An 18,999-nucleotide genomic window follows, 5' to 3' on the forward strand; every position below is an offset into this window, starting at 1 on the left:
TTATACGTGAATCTATCATAGCACATTTGTTGTTAATAATTATTTGAGTTTTCCCTCGATTCAAAGCGTATCCTGAAATAATGCCAAATAATAGTGCTTCCTGTTCGATAATTGGTATAGCCAAGTTTGGGTTAGCAGTGACAATAGCAATATCGTCTGCGTAGGCGAGAATTTTTGTTAAATATTTATTTGTCCGAATGGGAGTTATAGTACTAATATTTTGTAGTCTCCTAATGAAGGGATCAATATAGAGAGCGAACAGCAGCGGGGAGCAGGGGCATCCCTGCCGTGTTCCTCTCGAGATTTGTAATACTTTTGAGTTCTCTCCATTAACCATCACCATCGCCTCTGGCAGACATAAAATTCAGCTTGAATTATGCTTTACAAAGAATGAAGTTTCTAGACGTGGACGTTTATGCCTCAGAAAATGTAACTTGTTAAAACACGCTTTAAAAAAAACAACGGATAGAAACAAAACACTCCATTTTCCTGCAACCATCCACATAGTTCGTGCGAGAATTTACCTTATGGTCAATTTTTAAGGATTAAACGCGATTGCTCAGTAAAAGAGGAGTACATGCACCATGCAAATAATTTAAAGGGAAGATTACTTGAGCGACGCTATCCAAAGATACTGCTAAAGAACGCTTTAAAGTGAGCGTGGTGGACACCGCGTGAGTAATTACTCCAAAAAAGAGAAAAACAGCCACTAACCAGAATGGTTTGCGTGACTTTTTGCCCCAATTCCAACTTATTAAAAAAACTATCAATCAGAACTGCCATCTGATCCAAAATCTTGATCCAATTTTTGCAACATAACCCCTCTTCGCATTGAAGTAAGGAAAAAGCATTTCTAATCAGATATTTGGGTGGCATTACCGAAAGTGACATTAAAAACGACATTGAGAGACCATTTGGGATTGCCCGCGATCAAAGGACATCACAAGTGTGGTACTTGTATATGTTGTGAATCAACTTTAGAAGGGTACTTGTTTTCTCACAAGACCATAAATTGGAAACATGAGTCTTACTCTAACTGCAAAACTAGAAACGTTTACAGCATTTTATGCCCTTGCTCCAAACTTTACGTTGGAAAAACAAACCAAGAAGTGAGACAAAGGATCTCCCAACATAAGTCTAGAACTAGGAAAAATTTACAATCCGCTCCCCTGGTGAACCATTGGAAAACTAACAACTATTTGGAAAAAGATTTGAAGTGGACTGTCATTCAAAAATAGAACAAGACCCCCGTGGTGGTGATTTAGACCTAAAACTAACCCAACGTGAAGCGTTACTTATAATTTAGTTCAACACAGCAGTGGACGGCATGAATTAACTATCTGAAATTTACAGGCTTTAATATGGTAATAAGGCGTGTGACAACGTAACATCTTTAGTTGCCATGAGGTCTTAATTTTATGCTCAAGCCCTCTGAACTCTAAATGGTTTTCAAATAAGCGATCTGGACATTGGGAACTACAACTCTCAGAATTCTGTAAGCCAAATTATTCTGAACCTTACACACGTCCAAGCAACCCGGAAGCTTTCTCCTTTTAAAACGGAAGTGATTCACCACAAGAATCGCAACTGCGACAAATTTGAAAGCGAGCCAAAGAGGGACACCGGACGGATGTCAAACTTTTCAGTACAAGGTATTTGGTCTAGTTACATATTAAGTCCCCGTTTCAACTTTATTTAATTTTAGCGCATTAGATTCGCACGAGCCTGCTGCCTCACAAGTAGAGTTGCTCAGGCTTGCTTTTTAGAAGTGCCCGCTTCGGCCTTCCATAAATAGACCAGGCACGATCAGGATCAACTGGCACATTATTTAATAGGACTTTACAGGGGTCGACAAATCTTAAAAATCTTACTTGACCTGCAGGTCGAGTGAGTAGACTTTTCTACTCGACCTACGAGCAATTCACTCGACCCACAAATTGATCGCAAAAGTAAAGTAATGAAGTTGGTAAAATTCTCAAACTTCACCATGGGAAAAATGAAAATGCATGATTTCCATTTTACTTAGGTGGAGTCCATCATTTACTGATCAAATGGATTTAAGAGTAATACTGCCTTATACTAACATAATATCCACTAATTTATTTATTTCATGTTGTGCTCAGCGCCCACCTGGCCATGATTGTCTTGCAGATCACTGTACAGTAAAAATGATACAAAACACAACTATATAACATTTCTTATTTTTACTTGTTTTGTAACTGGTGCACGTAAGAAATGTGGGCTTCGTGGCGCTGTATATCATTGCTCTTTTATCTTTCAACGTGGAGACTGGTGTCTACTTTTCTTTCACTTACTGAGAAAAGCCTGGTGGTTCTGATAAGTGACCTAGTGACAGTCTTGCTGAGAAAGGAAAGGCTGTAGGGTGTTGTTTCCTTCTAACTGTCATACAAAAACATTTTAATTCCTACAATATGTTAAAATACAAATAGACAGGATAGCACCAATACCGCACTTCTTTTAAAATTCTAAGTGTGACGGAAACAGAGGGCAATCAATGAAACCCTAGTTCCACACATTATCGTTTGTGCGCTACATAGTTGTATCTTTAAAACTGTATATATGTGCAAAATGAGCGTGCATTTCAATAGATGATTTAGAGTCTGTAAACGAGTGTGCTTCCTCACCATGCTTCAGTAGTGTATAATATTATGTGACAGTGTGCGCCTAAATACACCTCCGACTACAGAACCGGGTTCGAGTCTCGGCAGGGAAGCTTAACATCCTGTGATTCTGGGTAAATCACTTAATCTCCCCTTGCCCAAAATAATCTGGGGCAGATTTACAAGCCCAATGCGCCACTTTTGCATCACTTTTCCCATGTTAATAGTGACGCAAAAGTGGCGCAAGGTCATTGTAAATCTGCCCCTCTGTCTATAATGAAACGCAACTGGTGCTCCTGTAAATCGCGCTGATACCTTCGGTCAAGTTCGAGCTATATAAAACTCTGAGAAAGAAAAAAACACCCTTTTAGGACTCTTCATCTGAGTGGGCCTGGCTCATTTGCGACACCTGTTAATTAAACATTTTCAGAATCCGTATGAGTTCAGTGAGTGCAGCACCACCACTCTGAACATTATTCCAGCACCCCGTAGAAAATATATATATAAATACTGAGTTTTCAATACTTTTATGACATCTGGAAAGATTTTTTTTAACAGCCATGGCTTATCTTAAATGCAAATCCTTGTGGGCTCCCACGATTCTGATGCACACTGTGTACACGTAAAGTTTCCAATTTTAACACCTTAGAAACATTACCTCTCGCATTTTTAATGAATAAGAGATGCATTCGCAACTTTGAATTTATGCAGCAGCAGTCATTCCATATTACCGAAGGGCCGTCATTGGTAGCGCTTTCGTGAATTCCCCACCAGAGCAGATTTGCTCAGACCTCATTTTCACCTTCCTGGTTCAATATTAAATGTCAGTAATTCAATTGTTATGTTTTGAATAAATAGCATAAAGTTACCTGGTTAAACAAGCTTTTTAACTGCCTAATTCTACTTAGGTGCTCAAGTGACTTCACAAGGTGACGCATAAATGTGAAAATTACAGTTCTTTGCTTCACCAAAACCACACCGGGGGTGGAGGATACATTACTGACCACATGTAGTACGCCATCACTGGAAGTCAAGTAACATAACATGTAGTTTAACAATTATTCAGAGCCATTTGGTATGTTAATAAAAAGGCACCCATAACCAGCTGATATACCATGATAAAACAAAAAAATATGTTTAAAAAAAAAATAAACAAAGGTCAGGCTGACACAGACATACCTTACAACCTATTTAATTTCTGAGGAGGGAGGTTGAAGTAAACTGTTTTGAAGGTTTTCACCCTTAAAATCTATGAAGTTTAGGGGCCGTGAGATGAGTGTGGGTTGTACAGCGGGGAAACCCACTGAGGTATACAAGAGACATCTGCCTTGCTTTGGGGTGATGCATAGCCCAAGGAATGCCCCCCCTTCCCTGCAACTGAGGGTGAGCGGGAGGCTAGTGGAGTGCCAATGAATCAGCAACATTGGGCTAGAAATGTCGACATGATCGTAATTAACGGCACATTGCTGTCCCACATAGATTACTCGAAAAGTTGAGACTACCTCAAAGAGGAAAGTATTTATAAATGCATGTATTGTTTTAAGTGAACTTCAGTTCAGCTTGTAAATAGACCCCTGTCTCTCCATTGAAGCCCGTTCTCCCCGCCGCCTCATTTGACATGCGCATATCTATGATAACTTGAACCCTCGAGTGAAGGGTAAGTTAAACAGTAGCCTCCAAACCCCGTGGGGTTCCCAAACATCCCCCAGCTGTCCAGAGTAGCCCCGCTGACTGCGCAGTCTTTCATGTGCATCAAAACGATATATTAGTGTAAAAAACCAACTCACCTCTGTAAGCCAAATCGCCCTGCACTGCGTCCCGACTCCACCGAAGAGAGGTGGTGTGTGCATGCTGCCCCCTAGAGCCTTCACCATACACCGGAACACCACCACTATACTAGGTGGTGCGTGCACTCGTTGCCGCCCTCGTATCATGCTACCCCCTAGAGCCTTCACCTGCTACTGCAGTGCCCTGCCAGATAGCACTCGCCAGGCCGGTCAAGTAGGCCTTCAAACTGAATCGCCCTTCAGGAAATTCACTCGCATTTGCGAGCGGTCGAGTACATTTTTCGACCCCTGCTTTAATACCAATAATTTTTTGTCTACAGATTCAACGAATAATGGACATTGATGAGAGCGTCCCGTAAATACCTACACACGAAAGGTATGTGCTCATCGAATGTAGAACAGTTCTCTAAAAAACGTAAGCGTCTTTCTGCCCTTTGATGACAGGCTGTCCTTTACCATTACCAGGTCTCACCAATCTATAAAGCTTTCTTTAAACAAACTCCACCGGACATTAACTGCCGGACATTTAGTAAGTTCATTTGAACTTAGTTGCAAGTTTTTAATAAATCTTAGACATCACACTTTAGATTTGTTTCTACCACCCTGACGTTTGGTCTTTCTTCTTTTATAATCAGAATTATGATTAGAAGACTTCTTTTGAGTTGAATGTGAGATCGGCTGATCTCTATTAATAGGTAAGCACCCTGGTGCATTTTTTAAAAACTGATCCTTGGAGGTTTTTTCTTTCCTTTTCTCTTTTGAGTTATTTGAGATTAAACCATCCCCTCCTTTGTTTTTACTATTTCAGTATGTGGTCCTGAAGAGAACTCCCATCTGATACACGTGGGGTTCGAAACACGTCGACTATTTCTTTACAAACAAGTGTTGCTATAAATTTATGTTCGAGATTTATGCTTGATCTATGAAATTATTCAAAACTATTACATCTTTTTAGTGCAGAAATCCGTTCTTTTAAAAAATTCACACTGTTTGTTGACCAAATTGCTGGATCTTTCAAAACATGTATGCAATCAATTCAATTCAATACTTTATTCGGTTACAGAGTGTATATAACCATAAAAGCACATTATAAAAAAAACAGTAAGTCAAAAAGATTAAGAACAATAAAAAGATATACACTGTACACTGTACAAAAGGATGGTGCCCTAAATGGAGATGAAAATTCATATGAAGCGGTTGTCACATGGTGATTGTTTTCCTACATCTACAGACATTTAAAAAAAAGCTGATACAGAGGCTACAACGTAGACAGACTCTAATTGTTGTAGACGGACATAAGCTGGCCGGCACCGCCTTATACTTAATGATTTTAAAATTGGTACAAGACATATCTTTCTCTGTACAGAGTAACATTTACAGAAAAACTCAACGTGTATAGAAGTTTGTTCAGAGGTGTCGTCACAGGGACCTTTACACAGCTGTTTTGCCCAGTCATTTATTGTAGGGAAACTGAGTAATCTGTGCAGGGTATTCAATCTAAAGCGAATTAATAGGAATCTGTCATAATCACTTTTTATTAATCGTAGATATGGCTGGATACTGAGAGTCGTTAATGATAGGTTGTGTGCCTGTACCGTGCTTTTACTCATTTCAATGGACAATCTCCGCTCATTCAGACAAGATCTTTCCTGGAATTAGAGGTCATGGTCATTGGGTCGTCGTAAAATTCTTGGTGGCCTATCTTATATAAAAATGATTTAACATACAGTAACCATTGGATACGATTGACCCCTTCCATGGCCCTGGAGTCGGCAAGAATGCTCCGGCTAAGTTTCATCAGTTATCCATATCCTATGCCACAATAGAACCGGTTGAATCTTTATAAGGTCTTCCAGATAAGCAAGTCCCAGTTCAGTGTGGCAAATAAAAGAGGTACTGTTTGAAGCCATCAACAAAAATCGTAAGAAAATATTTTCAGCTTACGTCCGCATAGCCCAATATGCCAGCCCCGTATGTAGTGACAGTGACAGATTTTGCCTTGTAGATGTCTAGTAACTCAATAGTGGGACGCCTACCTAGTCTCCTACTAAAGTTAGGTAATGCTGTAAGAGTCTTAATATACAACAATCTCCTGGTCTTAACAGCCTGCACCCATGTCCCTGTACGCTCAAACAGTATTCCAAGATACGAGAAAGTCTTGGTATTTTCTATTTGTTTTTCACCAATAAATATGGATTTAATCTTTTTACAGCCTGGGACACAATTCATTACAAAGGTTTTAGATGAGTTGATAGCAAGACCTCTTTCGGTCATAAAATTTGCAAAACTGGTTACCACCCTTTGCAGTCCCATGGGGGTTCGGGCCATTAGGACACCATCGTCCGCATACAACAATGCTGGGATAGGGCGCTTGCCGGCCGCAGGAAAATCCTTACATTCATTCACCAGGACCCTTTCGAGATTATTTATATACAACATGAAAAGAAATGGGGCAAGGACACAGCCTTGCCTCACGCCCCGTTTTACTTTAAAATGCCCAGTGCATTCCCCACCCAGCCCGAACCGTACCCGTGCCCTAGCCCCTAATCATCCATAGATTATTGTCTCACACAATCGAACGCCGACGAAAGGTCGACAAAAGCTAAATACAGGGCTCCTTTTTTTGCTGAGATATACTTACTCAGCAAAATACTTAAGTTGAGGCCCTGCTCGATTGTGCCCAACTTTTTGCGAAATCCAAACTGGAGATCGCTTATGACTGAGTGTTCCTCTGCCCATTCCTGTAGTCTATTTAAAATGACCCGACCCACCATTTTCACAGTCGAATTCAATAAAGATATTGGACGATAACAGGCTGGTTCGTTTCTATCGCCTTTCTTATAAATCGGCACAACGATGGACTTATAGCATGTTTCAATCAGGCCCCCAGAAGTAGTTGCATTAAATACTTGGGTCAAAAGGGGGCCCCATAAAGAGATGTTGGCTTTGAAAATATCGACTGGGACGCCGTCCGGGCCTGCAGCCTTTCCTCCCCGGCTTGCCGCAATTGCCATATTAACCTCACTTAGCTCAAATACAAGTGGCTCCTGTTGATTCCTTAGGACTAGGGCGAAGTCCCCTTCGGCACCCTCGCCCAGAGTACCGACATCCACCGTGTGACCCTCCCTTTCTGGCTGACTAAATAATAATGTTCTTCATATAAGGTCGAGAAATACTCAACCCATCTATGTTCGGGATGGCCAGTTTTACAGTGCAACATCCTTATCTCTAAGGAAGGGTAGATTCACTGCTCTCCAAAATGAACTTGAGTCTTTAATAATAGAGGCATCATGGAGGGCTGTATAGGCTTCGGCCTTCAGACTTACTCTTCTACACTTTAGGGCATGATTATAGTCCCTTCTTGCCTCTCTTATCTTATTCCTATCTATGGAGTCAATGTGTAGTGCAAGCTTCAGATTACTATGGGCCTTAGTGCAGTTAGAGCCAAACCACCCCTTTTTTCCTTTATGCTTATTTTTGGGGTTTATACAGATTGTCAGTGCCCTCTTAATATAGTCTGTAATTTTGTTGAAACTAACAATGATTTCATTAGAGGGAGTATGTTCTTCCAGACATACTTTTAAGTTGTCGTGACAATTTGAAATGACACCTGGCAAAAAAATTTCGGGTGCCATTTTATCCCAACTTAGGGCATAGCCATTTTGTCTGGACAATGAAATATTCTCCAACATCTTATAAGGGCACCTCAGCTTACATGCGTTTTCTTTAAACAACAACAAGCACATACTTTGAGCAAAGTGATCCCCTAGCACAATTTCATGGCAACGGAAGTCCTCAACAAATGATCTTTAACGGTTAGATACCAAGATGTTATCTATTGTGGTAAGAGCACCAGGCCCATTAAATGTGGAGCAGAAGGGTACATGAGGATCACACAGAACATTTGCGAACCCCATATCAAATTCAAATATTAACTTGTTCAGGGAATCACAATACCCAGTATACGGAAAGTGGGCAATAGTGGACTCTAGATCATATGAGAGTCCACAATTCACATAGTCTGAATGTTGACACCTAGCAATATTAAAATCCCCCCCCCCGACTATAATTGAATCTTTATTACCGGAGTCCTATAACTTAAGTAAATGTCCCCTTAATATTTTCACCACCTCCCCAACCAAGTTATGCGGGATATTATTATAATAATTCACCAGTAATACTACACAAGACGCATCTACCACTAGCCTGATGATCTGGAAAAAACAATCCTCAACTACCATGTCTGTTTTTACTAAATTTGATAGATTTGAGACATAGTACATAGCCCCCCTTTAGCTCGACCATAGTTAGAGGCTATGGCAGTGGTGTGCAGGGTCTTATATCCATTAACGTGAATTGGTTCCAGTGTCCATGATTCCTGTACACTGAAAACATCAAATTGTTCTATAAATTTATACCACATTACATTGCTCAACTTAGATTTTAGCCCCGCCAAATTCCAGAACATAAAGTTACAACTTCCCTTTCCGCTGGTGTTTGTGTTAACTACCATACTGTCGTCTAGGGTTGATATAGGGGAAAAATCTCCCACAGTTGTACTGGGTATTTCCTCTATGGAGCCGCAATTTGTCTTCCTGGACAGTACTATCTGTGCCACCTCCATGATTCCTTGTTGTAGTATTGTGCCATGCATAACAGACACAACATTGCCCCTCGCTGTAGACTCGTTGGGCCCGCTAATCATATAAGTACTATCCTGTCGTTGGAGGTACAAGCCCTTCCCCCTATCTATTACAGCCTGTCTCTACGCCTGGGTTAGGTCAAATAATGGTTTGGACGCTCTAGGTCCAGAATTAAAAATATTATGGACTTCCACAGCATTTAGTCAGTCTACTTCCTCTAGGGGGCAAACTGGTTTGAGACCGGAATACTAAATATGGACGGGACATATGTATGCAATCAAACCAATGTTTATTTTATGAATGTCGATCTGTTTTATGTCATTTGTTTTATGTCGTCTTAGTTTGTCTGACTGTTGTCAAATGAATGTTTTATTTAGGTGTTTTGTCAATAGGTTTTTCATTCATTCATTGTTTGTATTGTATAAATGTTAAATCAATGTTTTTTTTGCGTGTGTTGTTCAAAAAGAGAGCCACATTTTTAATGAAAAGATAAATGTGTTCCCTCTTATGAAATTTAATAAAATACTATTTCTGATAAAAATAGATTTCGGTGACATTAATTAAAGTCTATGCATGTTTTTGAATTAGTCTTTTTCAAAAGAAAATATCAGTATTGGCAACTTTGTCAATTGTTTTTTGTTACCTTTATTAGCGGCATGGCTGAGGTAATGTGTGGTACAAGCTCCAGTGGCCCCCGGATGATAGCCCTGATACATTTTTTTTATTACAACAAATGCAGTACTGGGAGGGCGGGTCTGTGCCGTCCTTCGCACCAGTCCTTGTGTGCTGAGGACGGCTCTAGGCCGTCCTCACACCGGAGATAAGTTAAATGAGCACCGAAGCACACAGAAGAGGTATCGTTGGAAAGGGGAAACTTTCTCCTTTCCAGTGTACCTTTACCTAGTGGATCCCTGCTTGGGTATTGCCACTTGACGGCGATCCCCAATCAGGAATCCACTCCACCTGTCCCTAGCGGCTCTTTTGTGAGGGGGAGCAGGACCCCCCTCCTTCCCCAGCAATGGGGTAGTGCTCCCCCGATCCCTAAAGTCTTACTGCCTCCCTACCACCAGGTGCAGAAAGCCCACTAGACAGCAAGGTTTATTTAATGGGGGCATAAATAGTGGGGTGGCGCACCCAGACACATGGCTTAGCCCCCACCCTTTTTAAATAACTCCAGCAGTCCTCCTACCCCATCAGGGGCCTATTGGAGATGTCTTCCTCTAAAGCCCTCTAGACCACGAGGGACTATATTTGAGGGTGGTGAGCGCCCCCCACCTGTTCCTCCGGTGGCAGATTTGCGGTTCTTACCCCCAGTTCGCCTGGGCAAGGGGGGCGCAGAAAGGCCACTAGACCCAAGGTATTTATTTTTAAAATAGAATAGCTGGCGGCCGGACCGCCCAAGCATCGGGCTTAGTTCTCACCCATCCATATAACCCCCAGCATTGTTTCTGCCCCTCTACCCATTGGGGGCAGATAGGAGGTGTTTTCCTCCAATCTGTCCCTGGTGGGGGCATAGCGCCCATTAGACCACCAGGGATTATATTGGGAGGGGAAAGCTGTTCCCCAGGCATTGGGTTAATGCGCCCAAATATCGTCCTACTTCTTTGCTGAATTGCTCCACTTTGCGGGCTTCAGTGAGCCAGCTGCCACCGGGGAGAACCTACCAAACCCATATATGTCTGAAAACTAGACACCAGGGGAGTCTGGGATAGTATGCCTTGTGTGTGCATTCCATAATGTTTTCTTATCCACAGTGCCCTGCAAGCCTTAAACTTTGCCAAAAATTGCAGATTTACCTTGCATTTCGGACGTAAAATTCAGGAATTGACAGAAATCCACAAAATTCATCCCACCCAGTTTTCCTCCCACTTGTTCCAATAAAAATGCTACCTCACTTATGTGATTTGGCCTCTTCCCCCGACAGGCACAAATCAAACCAGGGTCAATGAGTCACTCCGCGAGACTCCTATTGACCATGGTTTGCTGCTTGCCTACCTCGTGTAGTTGGACCCGCCACGGGACAAGTGGGGGAACGGGAGGTGGTAGGAAATCTATGATTGTAGCTATGTTGTGTTTTTGTTTGTATCCTGTCGCGGGCACCAGGTCTACCCACATAAGTGAAGTGCCATTCTTATCAGGAGAATATGTTAATCCTGGGTCGGGGGAAGTTTGTGGCTCTCCACAGATTCTACAACTTACCATCACAGAAATGTGAGGAACATTTGGTTTTTTTTTTGGTCAAAGTTTGAGGTTTGCAATGGATTCTGGGTAAAACAACCTAGTGAGATCTATTCAAGTCACCCCATTCTGGATCGCCCTAAGTGTTTAGTTTTTAAAAATGTACAGGTTTGCTAGGTCTTCCTACGTGCCAACTGAGCTTGGTACCAAAATTCTCAGCTACCCACTTTTTTTAAAAAAAGTGGGGGGGGGGGGGGGTAGTTTTGATTGTAAAAATGTGATGTATCCATGTTGTATTTTGGGCTGTTTCCTGTTGTGGGCACTAGGCCTAACAGAACAGGTGATGTACCATTTTTAGCAGAAGACATGTGAAAGCATAGAATAGGATATTTATTATTGTTATGTTATGTTAACAATATTTTGTATAGCGCTCGTACACCCAGAGGTTTCATGGCGCTGACTGACAGATGCTTTGGTGGTAGGAAAGTTATGCATGAGCCTGAGTGAACAACCAGGTTTTAAGCCGTCTCCTGAATATTAGGAGATTGGTGCAGGAGCGGATTTCCAAGGGGAGGGAGTTCCATAGTTTGGCGTTAAGAGTGGCAAACCTGCGTCCTCCCTGGCATTGGAGTTTGTAAGGGGGAATGATCAGGAGATTTTGGTTGGCAGACCGGAGATTGCGAGAGGGAGTGTATCTGGGCAGAAGATTATTGATGAATTGGGGGCTACGGGCGTGGAGGGACTTGAAGGTGATGCAGGCCGTTTTGAATGTAACTCGTTGGGTGATGGGGAGCCAGTGAAGTTGTTTTAACAGGGGCCTTGCTGACTGCCAGCGTGGCAGTCGATGAATCAGCCTGGCGGCCTGGTTTTGGGCCATCTGGAGTCGCTTACTGAGAGCGAGAGGGAGACCCAGATAGATTGAATTAGCGTAATCCAGGTGTGACAGTACGAGAGCTATCACCACCTGGATCAAGGCTGGCTGGGTTAGCATCAGGCTGATCTTCCTGATCCTGCAGAGCTGGAAGAAGCAGGAGGACACTACCGTGCTTACTTGGGTTTTCAGTGACAGATCTTTGTCAAAAGACACCCCCAGGCTTTTGACCGAGGTGGAGGGAGTAGGAGGGGAGCCAAGTTCTGGTGGACAAAAGTGTGGGCCCCAGAATAATTGACTTTTGCCATTGAGGACTAGTTCGGTCTTGCCGGGGTTTAATTTCAACTGGTTAGAGTCCATCCATTGACGGATGTGTAGCATAGTGCTCTGGAATTCCTGGATGGATTCAGGGGAGTTATCAATGGTAAAGATGAGTTGAAGATCGTCAGCATAGTTGAATGTGACGGCCTTGAATGCTTTGAGGGACTGAATCAGGGGGACCATATATAGGTTCAACAAGAGGGGAGACAGCGAGGAACCCTGGGGGACCCCGCAGGAAGTGTGAAGTTTGGGGGCTGAGAAGGGGGCTAGGCTAGGCAGACAGCTAGGGTGCGGTCACTGAGAAAGGACCTGATCCAGCTGTAGGCTGAGTTACAGATGCCGGCCTGTTTGACACGGTCGAGGAGAATGTAGTGATCGACCGTGTCAAACGCTGCCGAGAGGTCCAGTAGGACCAGAGCCTGTGGGATTCCTCTGTCTGCATTATTGCAGAGAGAGTCCATGACTGCAGTGATGACTGTCTCGTGAAATGGGCGGGTCGAAATCCAGCTTGATAGGGATACATAAAGTTGTCTTGCTCGATAAAGTTCGAGAGGTTTGTGGTTACGTGGGCCTCTAGAACCTTTGCTAAATAGGGAAGGAGGGAGATCAGCCTACAGTTGGAGAGGATTGAGGGGTCTGCCCCTGTTTTTTTTAAGAGGGGTACAACGACTGCCTCTTTGAAGATTTTAGGGACCACGCCTTGGGACAGTGATGCATCGAGGAAGGTCAGGATCGGAGGGGATAGCGCAGAGAATACATTTTTTAGGATATAAGTAGGGCAACAGTCCCTGGGGGAGCCAGATTTTACCCTGGTCAGAAGGGCTTGTAAGAAATGTGCATCGAGAAGTGGGAAATGATCAAGGGAGCAGGTGCTAGGGGCGCATGCGGGGGAGATCGATTTAGGAACCATGACAGGGATGCTGGCTTTGATGATGGTGATTTTATCGAGAAAATATTGATTGAGAGAATTGCACAGGTCTTAGGTGACCAAAGGTTTGGGCAGGATTCTCTCTCAATTGGAAAGCTTGTTGACAATAGCGAAGGCGTTCTTTGATTTGTTTTCTGAGTGTTCTATTATGCCCGATAAATAAGAAGCTTTGGCTTGGGTGATGGCTTTCATATTGTCTGCTCGGTCAGCCAGGTAGAGGGTTTTTTCATGAGGATCATAAGCTCTCCTCCATTTCCCCTCCTTTTGGCGGATGTCTAGTTTTTGGACCCTTAGGTCGTGGGAAAACCATTTTTGAGCGTCCGAGCGGCGGGCTGTTTTGAGTTTTTTTTTAATGGGGCATATGTGTTACTTGCTGCTAATAGCCAGTTTGAGATGTTTGCCTCGGCCTGGTCAAGATCTGTGTTATTGGCTGGTATAGACCTCTCAAGACTTTCCAGGCATGCTTGTTTGTCGAGGGTGCCCCATTTCCTAATGAGACCCCCCTGCTTACTATGCGTCGGAATAGAGATGCTGAAATTAATAAAAGGATCCGACCATATACAAGAATATGATGGGTGAGGAGATAATAAGATTGGTTCTCCACACCTGGTCCAATATGTGTCCCTTGACATGAGTGGCAGAGACAATATGATGGCTGAAGTTGCGGCTCGATTATTACCAATTGCATTTGTGTCTTCAAAATGTTTCCCATCTGGTGAGAAGTTAGACATTAAAAAAATGCCATCTAAATGATATGCTTGTTCAAGTGCCCACAAATTCAGAGATGTACAAATAACCACTGCTCCTAAACTCCATATCTTGTGCTAATTTCAGAAAAACATAGGTGACCTTGATGCCTCTTCTTTTACACTACACGCTTCACCATATGAATTGGTCTATACTGAATACAAAATGATAAACCATTGTATGGTGCGGCTCAGTTTTTGGCTCTGGGTACCTCGAGTTCTGGGAGAAACCAAAAATAGGAAAAATTATCTACCTGTATGAAAAAGGCCAAAACTTTAGTAAAAAATGTGGCTTTTATACTTCGCTCTGCATGTTCCTGAAAGCTGGGAAGATGGTGACTTTAGCACATCAAACCGTTTGTTGATGCCATTTTTATGAAAAAAGACCAGACTCTTATCCAGAGCACCTTTTTTTTATTTTTACACAAAAACTCAAATGTAGATATATTTTGGCTATTTTCTTGGTCCCCTACTGGGCAATCCCCAGACCCTGGGTACCTTTAGAATCCCCAGGATGTTGGAAAAAATGACACAAAATTGGCTGGGATAGCTTATGTGGACAAAGGATGGAGGCCTAAGCGCGAACTACTCCAAATAATAAAAACAAGCCTTCGTTAAAATGGAGGAGGGAGGGGTGGAGGCCCAGCAGTAAAAAGGGTATTATTGGTACAAATATTATTATATAGATTTTAATTCAACAATAATACATTTTAACTGATAGCACAAATGGTATTAAGGATATTTATACATTTGTAAGTATTGTCTATTAAATATATGTTGGAAATTGTATGACCTTTTCATATATATCACCACAATTTAAATTGCAGAAATCTTAGCACAGACCAATATAATTTATTGAGCCTTCAAAAATGTTAGGAGTTGTAACAGAGGTTTCAGCCAAAATGTGCGTGGAATAAAAATGCTGTAGCCTGGAGGTATCAAGTGTTTACTGACACTTGTTCAAAGTGTACAAATATTAAGTAGCTGAAAGATTCAAAGGTCCTGCCCCAATTCTTTACAAAGTATCATAAAGTAACTCCATGTGTATTATTACGTGTGTACACGCGAGCACACTGAGTGATTAGGTATATGGTATGAATCGTTATATGTTACTCTGCAGAGGGTGTGCTCCTTCGGTCTCAAAAATCTAGTGGCCTTTATCAGTTCAAACTGAGTGAGAGATGGGAAGGAAAGAGAGAGGAAATACCAAGCTGACCATACCTCTGTGTTATATTAGTCTAATAAACACATTTCAATAATATTTGTTTTTTATTCGTATGGTATGATAGTGGAACCTTTGTAAGTTTCACATACAGAAATGAAATTGTGATTTAAGGGAGGGTTTTTTGCAGCACAGAGAACACTATTCATTACATGTGTCTTTTTCTTCACAGCTGCTTAACGAATTCCCGTAAGAAAGAAAGGACATTCAGACATTTCGGAAAAGTCCTAACAAGCACTAGCAATGATATGCTCACCATAGTCCTACCTATTGCAACAATTGGCTGAGAAAAGTCTTCTTGCGTACATGAAAATCCAGTCCCAACTTAAAGATGCTACAGGAAAAAAGAAAACTTGGAGATAGTGCAATCGTTTCCCTTCTTTGCAAAGCAAGTATTTTGTACCAAAGATATTTACATGTAATGAACGTGATGACACTACAGTGAAAAGATACTTTAAATCATCAGAGAAAATATACAATGAATGTTCCACACTGTTGTACTACATGCAGCTGGATTTAATAAAAGACAATTCTAAGCAGAACTTCAGAACATCTCCAAGACACTATTTTCAAAAAGAGAGGCATGTGAAACAACCTTCCTGCACCAGTAAATGTACAAGATACTGTTCGGATTTCTATATCATATCATGGACTTAATCCGACAACTAGGCAGGAAAGCAGCGTAATATTTTGAAGGCAATGCAAGAGCATCTAAAACCTCCTCAGGAGTCACTGACTTGTGAAACTAGCCCAGACCCCATCTTCATCCTAAATCATTGCTCTTTGGCATTCCAAAACATGTGGAAAAAGGAGATACTGAATGCATAATCTAATTGTAAGAGGAATATACTTGCAAGCAAAAAATATATTTGGAAATACATAATGGAAACAAATTCTATATGTTCTAAAGGTGGCAAAACTTTATTTGGAAAGGCCCACCAAAAACAGCCTCAGTCATGCCACACTACTCAATCTACGTGCACTTGTAAGCAGTGTGATAAGACGTTTGATGGATCGAGCCAAGCACTGCTACCCAACCAAATCCATATGGGTAAGAAAAGACATACATGTCTTGAGTGTTTCAAAGACTTCAGTACAAATGATATCCTAAGCAGACATAGAGCCGTACACAGGAGACTTAAACCATATAAATGTACTGAATGTGACAAGGCCTTTCTTACAGAGTGGCTGCTGGTGACTCATCGGAAACGACACGTCACTGATAAGCCATATAAATGTTCTGAATGTGAAAAAGCATACAGTACAAAAGGTTGTCTAAAGATTCACCAGATAAGCCACACAGGAATCATACCGTATGAATGTGCCGGGTGTCACAAGGCTTTCATTAAAAAGAAGCAGCTTAAGGTTCATCAGAGAACTGGCACCTGCAAGAACCCACATAAATGTACTGAATGTGGCAAAGCTTTCAAGTTGATGGGTCGGCTATCTCGACATAAGAAAGTACATACTAGGGAGAAACCATACAAATGCACTGAATGCGACAGATGTTTCCTTAGAAAATGGAGTCTAAAAAGACATCAGGCATGCCACACAGGACTAAGACCATATAAATGTTCTGAATGCGACAAGACGTGCATTACAAAAGAAGATCTGTTGAGACATCACCGATTTCATACTGGGGAAAAGCCCTTTAAATGCACTGAATGTAGCGCAGCTTATAGACAGAAGGGGCATCTGACAGTGCATCTGAAAACCCACACTGGAGAGAAGCCATATGAATGTACTGAATGTGACAAGGCTTTCATTACAAAAGCAGAACTGGAGGCACACCACAGAAATCACACAGGAGAAAAACCATTTAACTGTTCTGAATGTGATAAGACTTTCAAGCATTTGTCTCAGTTATCGATACATCAGAAATGCCACACAGGGGAGAAACCACACACATGTTCTGAATGTAACAAGGCTTTCATTTCAAAGGGACATCTGCTGATGCACCAGAGAACTCACACAGGCGAAAAACCGTATACATGTTCTGAATGTAACAGATCTTTTAGAAGTTGTAGCACCCTTAATAATCATTACTCTCACCACACTGGGTTTAGACCATATAAATGCACTGTATGTGATAAAGCTTATACTATAAAGGCATATCTGACTATACATCAGAGAGTGCATACTGGTGAGAAACCATATAAATGTATTAATTGTGACAAGGCTTTCACTATGAGAAGCTATCTAAAAGAACACGAAGCAGTGCATGGTGGTCTAAAATCATATGAATGTACCGAATGTGACAAAGCTTTCTTTAAAAAAAGTCATCTAATGCTACACCTTCGCATCCATACCGGCGAGAAACCACATACATGTGATGACTGTGGCAAAGCTTTTCGTATAAAAGGAAAGCTTAAGATACACCAAAGAATCCATATCAGTGACAGGAAAAAATCCAACTGACAGTAGAAACACAAGTTACTCCATTGCAGTTAGGTTTGGCATACAAATACACATGTTATGTTATGTTTTATGTTTATGCCTTGATTCTGTCATAAAGTAAACATTAAAAAATCACTCTGTGCTAACACTTTCTTTCTTAGCATTTTTTTTATATTTTTCTCCATATACACATTAAATGCCAGGCATATTGGCTTTGTCAGTGTTTGGTTTTCTACATTGACTGGTGGCATTAGTGTTCATCAGATCTTCAAGTTATTTATTCTTTTATTTACTTCTCATGAAAAATGCAACCCTATTCTGAAGCAGGTGATGGTGCATAAGGTTGAAGTCTGTTTCTCATATTTGCATGTACTGTTTGCGATGTGTTGGAAACGGCTATTTTTGCTGGGTTATCCCCAAACTTTTGTTTTTTCCCTCCTATTCTTCCCTGACCTGTGCGTGTTGGTTTTAGGACTCTGGGCATTTTACCACTGCTAATCAGTGCTAAAGTGCATATGCTCTCTGTGTAAAATGTGTTATGGATTGGTATTTGCAAGATTGGCTTATTTGATGTATGTGTCAGTCCCTAGTAAAGTGCACTGCGAGTGCCAGGGCCTATAAATCAGTAGCTGTTGGTGGGCTGCAACACTAGATTGTGCCACCCACTCAAACAGCCCGTAAAGTGTAACTCTGGGCTGCCATTGTAGAGTCTGTGGGCAGCCTGGGGGCTGCCATGTCGACTTGGCAAGTGCACACACTTGCAAGTCCCTAAACTTTCCCTTTTCTACATGTGAGTCGCCCCTAAGGTAGGCCCAAGGTACCCCCATGGGCAGGGTGCATTATGTGTGAAAGGTAAGACATACCCTAGTGTGTGTGGCATGTCCTGATAGTGAACTACTGCCTACGTTGTTTTTCACTATTGCAAGGCTACTTGTTCCCCGTAGGCCAGAGTGGGCAGTTTGATTATGACATCCTATAATCCTAACTGACTCAGGGAACATGGTAGAAGTTCGAGTTTAGTATGCCTGAACTCAGAATGATAAAATACATCTTTTAGTGAAGTTGATTTTAACATTCTGGGTTTGAAAATACCATTTTCAGAAAGTAGGTATATTCTTGTCTAACCATCCAAGCCTGTCTCTGCTAGCTTGTGTGTTAGCTGTCTGGTTCCCTCCAGGAGACAGGGCGAATCAGCACAGGACTGAAAAGACACATCTACACATAGATGGGTGGGAAGATTCACATCTGGACCTGAATAGGGATATGCCTTACCTCCACACTGCTG

At 41.8% G+C, this 18,999-nt stretch overlaps 1 protein-coding gene across 1 annotated transcript in view; it reads left to right on the forward strand.

Annotated features, from left to right (window-relative positions):
- Positions 1 to 17,860, forward strand: part of LOC144773670 (uncharacterized) — a 64,240-nt gene extending 46,380 nt beyond the window's left edge. Inside the window, exon 2 of the mRNA XM_078658822.1 lies at positions 15,490 to 17,860. Within this exon, the coding sequence (XP_078514948.1) occupies positions 16,200 to 17,735 (1,536 nt within the window). The 5' untranslated portion in view covers positions 15,490 to 16,199 and the 3' untranslated portion in view covers positions 17,736 to 17,860. The remainder of the gene's footprint in view (positions 1 to 15,489) is intronic.
- The last annotated feature ends 1,139 nt before the right edge of the window (positions 17,861 to 18,999 follow it).

Source organism: Lissotriton helveticus, chromosome 8, assembly GCF_964261635.1.
Source record: "Lissotriton helveticus chromosome 8, aLisHel1.1, whole genome shotgun sequence".
NCBI classification, from domain to species: Eukaryota; Metazoa; Chordata; class Amphibia; order Caudata; family Salamandridae; genus Lissotriton; species Lissotriton helveticus.